Source organism: Budorcas taxicolor, chromosome 9, assembly GCF_023091745.1.
Source record: "Budorcas taxicolor isolate Tak-1 chromosome 9, Takin1.1, whole genome shotgun sequence".
In the NCBI taxonomy this organism is placed as follows: Eukaryota; Metazoa; Chordata; class Mammalia; order Artiodactyla; family Bovidae; genus Budorcas; species Budorcas taxicolor.
Window position 1 is genome coordinate 79,665,149 of NC_068918.1, and position 10,405 is coordinate 79,675,553.

Genomic DNA, 10,405 nt, shown 5'->3' on the forward strand with positions numbered 1-10,405 from the left:
GCTTTGAAAAAAGTCAGCAATTAGATAAGGCATGTGCATTAATTCACCTGTTTACAGCAAGTATCCACACATTTTCTCTTCCAAACACACAGACCCACAGCTTGTCATGTTTTATCCAAAAATTAAGATTGCCATCACATTATTACTTTTTCTCTTTTGTGTTTTGTTCAAGTAGATTTCTCAACTAATGATTTTTCCTAACCAGACATAATCTCAAAGGATGCATTCTGAAATAAAGACACCTGGAGGATAACTACTAAGAATGTTTTCTTGGGTTTGAAGTTTCCCCACACCTCTAGATTTTGCATAGTTACAGAGCCCCACTGTATCTCTAAGAAGCATGCTGTATTTTTCAGACATTGTCTTTCCGAAAAGGGAGACTTATTACCCAGGGAAAGTCATAATTTTAGCTTGCCAACTTGCATTGGAGTTGTTTTGTTATGTTATATACCCTTCATTAGTTCCAAGTAGGTTTTTAAATCATGTAAAACGTCTCCAAGTCTATGAGCTTGTAAGTACTACTGACCATTATCTTTCCAATATCCCCTGAATTAAAGAAATATGTTCCAGGTTTATAATGCACAGAACCTTTAAGAGGAGGGGCTGGGGACAGGGCAGGAGGGGTGGGGGGAATGGGGCCGGGACCTTTCTGTATCATGCCATGGAGAACAAGAGTTCTGAATTGGGGGAAGGGAAGGAAGAGAGTCTTTGTAAAAATGACAGTTTTTAAAAAGATAAGTAACATTCAGTCTAACAACACTGTTTCCTGTTCCTTTTTGATGGAAGCTAACACCGGGTGGTCGGGTTCCGTCACTTCCGAGTCCCCACTGCCCAGGAGAATGGATCGCCCCTCCTCCAGGGCGAACACGTCTGAGTTCTGGTTTTGGCATGAATGTTTAACCACTTCATTGGGAGTGGAGAACGTTTTGTCACACAAGTTGCATTTGTAGGGTTTGTTCGTCTGTACCAACATGTTGTCCATCTGGCTGCCTTCCTCAAAGGTGCAGAGCTCCAGAGTCTGTTTGTCCACCATGGTGTAGGTGTCGATGCTCTGGTTGAGGCACACGTGGCGGGCCGCCTGGTTGGCCCTGCAGAAGCTCTTGTCGCACGTGCTGCATTTGAAAGGCTTCCCGGTGTGGATGTACATGTGCTCCCGCCAGTGGCTTTTCTGGATGAACTTGCGGCCGCAAATGGTGCACTCGTACTTGCGCCGCTTGACCTCCCGCTCCTGGTCCGCCTGCTCCAGGTTGTCAATGTCCGCGATGTCCGAGGGCGGCGGCGTCTCCGAGTGTGGCTGCCCATCGATGATGGGCGAGTCTGAGATGTGCTGGAGCTCACTGTCACTGATGATGCCCGCCTCTGGCACTTCCATGGCGTCCTTGCCGAGGTCCGCCGCGTTGCTGCACAAGGACAGGGGCACGCGGCTCTCGCCAGGCTGGCTGGCCGTGAAGGGGACCCCCGTGTGAATCTGGAGGTGCTCCCGCAGGCTGCTCCGCAGCGTGAAGCGCCGCCCGCAAAGGTGGCAGGCGTAGTACTTGGGGAAGCTGCCGTTCCTCTTCATGATGCTCGGCTTAACATGGGCGATGGTGAGGGGCGCGGGCTGCTCGTCCGACGAGGAGGCTTCCAGGTTGGTCTCCTCCCCGGGGGGTGGGGGAGGAACAGGCGTGGAGACAAGGTCAGGCGACAGCGAGGTCTGCAGCGGGTCTGAGGGGGTCATGTGTGTCCGGTTCACCTGGCTCAGGTTGGAGGGCAGCTGGGAGAGCTGGGAGGCCTCGGGCCCCTGCTCCTGGCTCATCCGGGTTGCCTGCGGCCGCGGCTCCCGGGCAAGTTTCTCAGGCGCCGAGGCGATCTTGGTGGCTTGTCTTAGCTGGTGATCTGCGATCTGAATGCCATACAAGGATGACGCCAGTGGGAAAACTTGGTCAGGATGAGAAAAGGCTCCTTGGCTGGCCAGGCTGGCCTCCTGGATCAACGGGTAAGCGTGCAGGAACTTGATGCCCTGCTCCAGCCGCACCGGGTCGATCAGCTGCGGCGCCATCTTCCCTGTGTACATGAGATGCAGGAGATAGCTGAAGATGTCCGGCTGGATGTCGGAGGGCTTCAAGCGGACACACTCACTGGAAGAGACAAGAGAAGAGGCTGTCAGTGGATGTCGCCCGTGACTCAAGGGATTCCATAAAACCCGAGGGAAAAACCAGGAGGGCTCTTTAGGAGGCAAATGAAACAAGACCCATCTCCCATATCTTACTATGAGCTTCATGAACTGGAACACTCAAGAGGGTGTTCAACGGGAACCTATGCAATTTAATTCTAAAACTTAATAGGCTTCTTAACAGAACAGGCAGGAATACAATAAAGATATTTTAAAGGACCAAGAAAGGGTAATTCATGTTAAAGAAATATGGTATCTTAACTCATAGATTCTTGAAGTAGTCTTTCTCCTAGTAACCTATGTAAAACTATATCGTTTATAAACAACTTTGAGTTTTACGGAGAGGATCCATTGCTGAGTGGCCCATGACCCAGTAAACGGTTAAGAATCCCTGATGTGCATATCTTTTAGCTAAATGTCTAGGACTTTATATTGATTCAATGCCACCTGGAGCTCAACAGATCACACAACATAAGAGTCACACAACATAACGTAGGGGAGTTAGACTGGTGCCTAAGAGCAAGACCACAAAAATAAGAAAAACTAAATCTCCTGTCCCTGCTCTGAACCCCTCTGCTCTCTCCAGCACGAAGGGCAGAGTGCAGCAGACCTGGGAAGAACCAGGAAGGTGAGCCACATTCCAGCTCCAGTGGAGTCTGATCACCATGTCAGTATCACTGGATCACATGAAAAGCAGCTATGGGACAATTCAGTTGTTTATCAAATATAATCATCCCCATCATTGGAACTGCAGCTGGGATTTATAGGCATTTTCTCATTGAATTGCCATTAATTCACATTTTGGAGCTTGCCAAGTGGCACAGTGGGAAAGAATCTGCCTGCCAATGTAGGAGACTCAGCTTCAGTCCCTGGGTGAGGAAGATCCCCTGGAGAAGGAAATGGCAACCCACTCCAGTATTCTTGCCTGGGAAATCCCATGGACAGAGGAGCCTGGTGGGCTCCACCAGGTCTCAAAGAGTCGGACATGACTGAGTGACTCAACAACAACAATTCACACTTTACAGATAAGGAGTTGAGGCTCAAAGGGATTTATACCTTGCTCAGTATCAGTGTTAGTAAGTGGTGAGACTTAAATTTGAGTCTAACTTCGAAGCCAAGACACCAAGATTCTTTGGACCATTGAAACAATCCTGTGTAGAAGAGGCAGATCTGGAATGATCATTGATATGGAAACTGAGATTCCCCAAGGTTCAGTGGCTTATATAGGGTACCAAAAGGAGTTGTGGCAAAACTGACGGTCTAACTTGCAGACTTCAGTGTTTGCATCATCATAGAAACAGAGTACAGATTCAAGCAGTAATAACAAAAAGCTCCCAAGAACCCTCCCTAAATCATCAAAATAAACAAAACCCGATATATCACCATAAATCGATGCAATAAAGACCTACATGAGGTGTAAGTGCTGTCACCCACTGAGTGAATATATTCTGACAATGCATTTTTCAACCACAAAGACTTTTTACCTTGAATGCTTTTAGAATTTATAATCATTTTTCATTATACCACTTATTACTATTATGACTCTTTTGGGGACCTTTAGCTATTTATCTTAAGTATTTTCCAATATGCTAAAATAGTAACAGTATAATCTGCTCTTCTAAATGTAGTATTTTATTCTGTTTAAAAAAAAAGGGGGGAGGCAAGTGACTATTAAATGGCTTTTAAAGCTATCTGTGATAAAATATACTTGAATAATTACTGTATTACCATCAATGTGTGTAAATTTCAAGATGCCTGCATACAAATAATCATGTGTAAAATGTCTGACTATAAAGTATGGAAGGCTTTATAGAATATATTCTTTATAAGCAAAGATCAAGCATAAAAACTAGTACCCCTTTGACAACAGAAAGGGAAAGAGTTTTTGTGACTGTTTTTAAGACACACAGATCATTCATGTCTTTATTTACAGACTTTTTTAATAGTCCTTTCAATTATTTATATTCTTTTAAATAGGAATGCCAATACAGGTGGCCCTTTCCTTTAAGCCAAGATAAATGCCAACAATATTCTGTGCATAGTCAAACATATTGAGATGCCCTAGGAAAATTCAATATTCAAAATAAAGCTCCAGGGATTTGGTGTGGTGAATAAAACTTTCATAATGTAAACAGTCAACTCCGGACTGAAGACTAAACTAGCAGGGAATCTTTCCAGGGCCAGGCAGAGGCTAGAGAATGGGAAGCCACAGGCCTTGAAAGATGCAAATCACCCCAGGAGCCTAAAGAGCGCCTTTTTTTCTGTGAGGACTTGTGTGTTCAGTTGCTCAGTCGTGTCCGACTCTTTGTGACCCCATGGACTGTAGCCCGCTGGGATCCTCTGTCCATGGGATTCTCCAGGCAAGAATACTGGAGTGGGTTGCCATTTCCTCTTCCAGGGGATCTTCCTGTCCCAGGCTTGAACCCGTGCCTCCCGGGTCAGAATTCTCTACCGGGGAGCCCAGACACCGGGGAACGTTACCATCTGTGGGGATGGAATGTTCCTTCAATCAGGATGGTGAGTCCCCCTGCCTCTACGGCAAAGAAAAAGGAGCCTCCATGAAAGGTAAATCCCTGGCGGGGTCCCTTTCCAGAAAAACTCTGTTGTAAATTTTATTATTTCCCCTTATTGGTTATTGTATAAGTTGAGTTGTCCTCTGTCTATTGACTGTGAATGGAGGTGACTGGATAGTAAGCCTCTCAAATTTTAAGGAACTTTGTGCAATTTCTGAGGGCAAAGAAGGGATGGGGTTCGGGAGGCCCCATCCACACTTCAGCCAGGCTTACAGGCAGGAAAAACTCTGGGGCCCGGGGGACAGGTGAGGAGCCCCAGGCAGAGAGCAGTGGGGCCCTGGGGTTTGCGGTCAGCACCCAGGGCCCGGGGAGGTTGCCAGACACCAATTTATCTTGATTTGTTCATCTTCATCTTTTTTTTTCTTAAAGCAGAAGCACATAGACACACTCAAGACATTTAAAAAGTCATTTTAAAAAGCTCCTTATGTCACATTCCGGCCATCAGTGTCCTCCATGGCTATCCCTCCCAGGCAGCCAGACCTCCTGTCAATTGCTCAGCTTGCTCGAGGCCACTCTGGTCACGTCCCAGGCTTTGGGGAAGGAAACAGCTGTCTACAATATACTTACACGTAAGTGGTTTGGTTTGTAGATGTATGTTGGGCGTAACACTTTTATGGAGGAAAAATACAGTTTTTGCACAAGCTACAAGCCCTTCCTAAAAACTTTCACAGTCATTTACATTTTTAATCTTCCCTTCACTAGACCCTTTAAGTAAAGGATGGGCTTAAAAGATTTTGAAAATAAGGATTTAAAAATAATGTTTTTAAAAAAGTAATGTGAGAAACTATCAGAAGTTATACTTAGGAAGCATCCATAAAACAGAGACATCTAGTGGTAACTGCAGACATAAAACACTCTCTCAGTGTGAAAAACTATTCTTGGTCTCCCCTACAGTTGCTGCTGTTGTTCAGTTGCTAAGTCACGTCCGACTTTTTGTGACCCCATGGACTGCAGCACCCCAGGCTCCCCTGTCTTCCAGAATCTTCCAGAGTTTGCGCAAATTCATGTCTATTGGGTCAGTGATGCTATCTAACCATCTCATTCTCTGTCACCCTCTTCTCCTCCTGCTTTCAACATCAGGGTCTTTTCCAATGAGTCGGTTCTTTGCATCAGGTAGCCAAACTATTGGAGTTTCAACTTCAGCATCTCTACAGTAGTCAGCAGTTAAAAGCAGGGCTCTGGTCTTTGCCTAAGCATTCTCCCTTCCCAAACAGTACATGCCAGCTCCGGGGCAATAACACACTGTTGCTTAAACTTGGGGCTCCTCTCTGCACCGATACCACACTCCTTTGCTAGAATGGTATTTGCTCACTGCTCCACACTTGCACTTCCTTGGGATCACAGAGTCAAGTACGACTTAGTTACTGAGTAACTACACTTATAGTCAGTTTCCTGCATCTATTTAAAAATCATTACACTGTATTCTTTTATTCCTCAAAATGAAAACCAGCCCCTTGGCAAGACAGTTTAATTCACTGTGTTGAGACTTCCGGTATCCATTAGCAATAAAGGAACAGGGGGCATCCTTAAGGTCGAAAGATAAAGCAACATCCACCTGCCATTAATCCTATTAACCACCCATTCTGCTCCTCTAGATATCTATCAAGTGGCTATTATACACAAATCCGTGAACTAAAGGCTGTGACTTTCAAAACATTTGTAGAATGTCCTCCAGCATCTTACAATCGAGGAAGGGAGGCAAGTACAAAAGTAACAACAAAGGGAAAATATGCTGCTCTTACAGGATGGCATGAATAAAGTGCTCTGAGATGTAAGAGCGGAAAAGACTGATTGCCTGGATCGTTTCAGCTCACTTGATTGCTGGAGGGGTGGGGGTGGGGGTGATGGAGATGGCTGCGGACTATGGCTCAGGGAGTGGGCGCAAGGCCAACAAAGTGTGGTCAAAGTGGGGGATGGAGTGTCCTGAGGGGGTGCCTTCAGAAACTGGCTGGAAGGAGGTCAGGCTCCCTGCCTGCTGGGCCTTGAAAGACAGAAAGAAGAATCTGTGTGCTACTTTGATGTGTGATGAGTGTCCTCTAGGTTTCCAATCAAAAGAATAACACAGTCTGATAGGTTTTGGAACAAAGGCACACGCCAATCAAAGCAGTGCTTAGGAATATTAATCTGATAGTAATATGGAAAATGATTAGGAAATGGAAGTGGGAACAGCAGGAAAAAACGAATGTGAAAGGTAACTGTGAAGAAAACATGATTTGGGGGCAGTTTTAGAGAGATTTTAAGTATGGGTTACTTGAAGATGAAAAAATAAAACAGAGAAGCCAGAGGCACTTCTGGGCAGACTTAATTCAGCTGTAGTCATGCAAAATGAGATAAAAGAGGATATTCAATTCTAGAGGTCCAGCAGACAGCCTGGGGCCTTGGGAAATAAAAGAGTTCTGGAGACAGAGAAAGAGCAAGGCCAGGGCTGTGAACTGGTTTCCAGTAGAGGCAAGGTCCAGGAAAAGAGGAGCACCGGTCAGGAGAGGCAGAGAGAAAGCAGCGAGGAGACTCAACTCACCAAAACTGCAGGAGGCGCCTGTGGAGAAGGCAGAAGAACAAGGGGGATTCAGAGTCATCAAAATGCAGACGACAACCCTGAAGAAGGAAGGAAACAGGCGCAAATGCTGCAAAGGACACGGGCAGCAGTGACTGGGAGGACAGCGGGGTTCTGAAGAAGAGGTGACCTTGGGAGTAATGAGGTCTGTGGGGCGATGGGGTGGAAACCGAAGTCCCCGTGTAGACAAAGAGTGCAGGATGAGGAGTGGGGAAGTGAGGCCACAGACCACCCTCTGAAGAACTGTCACAGGGCAACAAGGAGAAGCAGCACCACCAGGCAGGTGACAGCGGTGTCGCCGAAGTGCTGAGCCTTCACAGACTCGGGGATGACGGGGAGGGCACCAGTTAAAAATGAAAAATGCAGAATAGAAACTACGGCGAACCTGGGAACACGAGGGCAGCAGGAGCATCGTCTTCCTTAGAAACCAGGATGTCTTTTCTCCAAGACAGAACAGACGGGGAGAAAAAAAATAAGGAGATGGAGTCATTTTAGGGGAGAAAAGAAGGACACGGTGGGAATTCATGCTGCCAAGCTTCTCATTAGGAGACTAAAGATAAATACTGAAAGTCCAGTTGTGGGGAGGGGGAAGGGGAGACTCGGGGCAGGACTGGAGGAGGAAGCTGCCTTGTTAGTGGACCCCAGGCTGCGATCTGGACTGGGCGGGGGGGAGCCCCGGTGCGGCTGTTTGGAGGTGGAGGGGCTCCCTGGGGCAGGTGAGGTCACGAGGGACTAGGAGCCTAGGGAGAGGTCATGAGAACCATGGTCCTGATGAGGGCAAAGAGCAGGTTCAGTGGGAAAGAGGGCCGTGGAAGGTCAGAGGCTACATTCATTAGATTATTATCAACCACGTTAGTTACCTGGTCTGATGGACAAACAACATCTTAAAGTAATTGGAGAATGAAGCAAGAACTGATTTGTGTGCCTTGAAGTACACATCGCCGATGGCAACCGTGCAGTCACACAGGAAACCAAACTCTCGCTGAGCGTTTAACTGTTGCAGGAGAATAAGTCCATGGTTGGCCAAATCCATTTTTTAAAAAATCTGCAAGGCAAACAATTTTTTTTTTTAAGAAGGTGGTTCACAAATCAGTATGTGTCCTTATAGTCACCAACAGTAATGATCATGGCTAATAGGTCAGGCACTGCTAGAAACGTGATATAAATTCAGTCTTCACAACAGCTCTGGCAAGTAGTTCCATCATTTTTCCCATCTTACAGATGATGAAGCTGATGGGGAATTCGGGGACTGCATGCTTTGCCCGAGTTTATACAGATGGTTTAAGTGTGGGAACCAGGAACCGGACTTGAGCAGTCAGCCTGCCAGACAGCAAACATTTCTGGGTCTTTGGTCTTTGAGTTTAAGATTTCAAATGCAAATTCTAATGATCCATTAGAAGTTGTCAAACCTTCTAGAGAGATGAGTAAATTAAGGTGCTGGTCAGGGCAGAGCAGAGTAAGACAGAAAGATCTCAGTAAGTTTGGGCAATCCTCTAGCTCCTGCTGTGTAGACAGGGAAGCCTTGGCAGGGCTATAATAACCCCCACATGCCTTATTCCTCAAGGGTGAGGACACAGGACAGGTGCTCTTCTCCGTCAGTTGTGGAGGAGGAAATGGGCTTCGAGAAGGGTAAGTAGTTATGTTAGCCAGGGCCATCTGGTCAGATGGTGAGGGGTGGGGGTGGGGAGTCAAAATTTAAATCTGAATCTTGAAAATTCTAAGCTCATTATTCCTCCTTCACTCCAGCAAACCATGTAGCCTCAATCTAACTGCATCAAGGGAACTGCTTCTGGGGGAGCGAGTGTATCGCATCAGGAAACTGCTCCTTCCCATGGGCAAATAGCATTCATAAAAGCCCAGCACACATACATCAACATTATACTTAATAACATAGTTAATGGTGAGAAAGAGCAAACGCTTTCTCCTTACACTTGAGGACAAGGCAAGGATGTCTGTTCCCACTATCCAATACAGCATACTATTCAATGTAATCATTTTAGCCAGCACAATAAAGCAAGCAAGGAAATAAAAGGCTTACAGACAGGAAAGGAAGAAATAAAATTGTCCCTATTTGCAGATGACATGACTTTTACATAGGAAATCCCAAAGTATCTACCAAACCTGGAATTATTAAATGACTTTCATCATGCCACAGAATACAAGATAAACATATAAGTCAATTGTAATTCTATATACTAATGCTGAACATGTGGACACAAATTTACTTGTTAGAAACAAATCATTTACAATTACAAATAAATGAAATACATAAATGTTAATCTAACAAAACGTATAGGATTTGCATACTTAAAATTGGAAAATGCTGATGAAAAATCAAAGATCTAAATAAATGAAGAGACACGCTGTAGGAAGACAAGTAGACATGTTTAGGAAGACATAACACAAATCAGTTTTCTATATTGATATATGGCTTTGCTATAATTCTTCTCAAAATCCCAGCAAGATTTTTTTTGTAGATACAGATGAGAGTATTTTAAAATGTTTATGTAAAGCCAAAGAAACTAGGATAGCTAAAACAGTTCTTAGAAAGAGGAATAAAGTGGGAGGAATCAGTCTAATTTTGAGAGGTGTTACAGAGCTATAGTATTCAAGGATGCATGGCGCTGACAGGGATAAACACACAGATCAGTGGAACAGAACTCAGGTGTAGACCCATAGAAATATGTACAGTAGATCTTTGACAAAGGCACAAAAATAATTAAGTGGAGAAAGAACAATTTTCAAAAATGCTGTGGGATCCAATGAACTCCCATAGATGAGAAGAAAAAGAAAGCAAAAGGAAAACAGAAAAAGAATTTTAATCTGTCTCGTATCTTACATAAAAATGACTCAAAATGCATCACAGTTTCAGATTGAAAATACCAAACTATAACTTTTGGGGAAAAACATGGGACGAAATCTATTCTTCAAACATACAGCCTATAAAAGGATAAAGTGATAAAATGGACTTCATAAAAATTAAAAGGGCTTCCCAGAGGGCTCAGTAAGAAAGTGCCTGCCAACACAAAAAACTCCAGTATAATCCCTGGGTCGGGAAGTTCCCCTGGAGAAGGAAATGGCAACTAACTTCAGTATCCTTGCCTGGGAAACCCCATGGACAGAGGA

At 45.0% G+C, this 10,405-nt stretch overlaps 1 protein-coding gene across 1 annotated transcript; it reads right to left on the reverse strand.

Annotated features, from left to right (window-relative positions):
• Nucleotides 1-633: 633 nt before the first annotated feature.
• On the reverse strand, nucleotides 634-8,312 carry ZBTB2 (zinc finger and BTB domain containing 2). Its single transcript, XM_052645951.1, has 2 exons — nucleotides 8,140-8,312; nucleotides 634-2,117 (listed from the first exon to the last, which is right to left on the reverse strand). The coding sequence occupies exons 1-2, from the start codon at nucleotides 8,310-8,312 to the stop codon at nucleotides 746-748; spliced, it is 1,545 nt and encodes a 514-aa protein (XP_052501911.1). The 3' UTR covers nucleotides 634-745.
• Nucleotides 8,313-10,405: the final 2,093 nt, after the last annotated feature.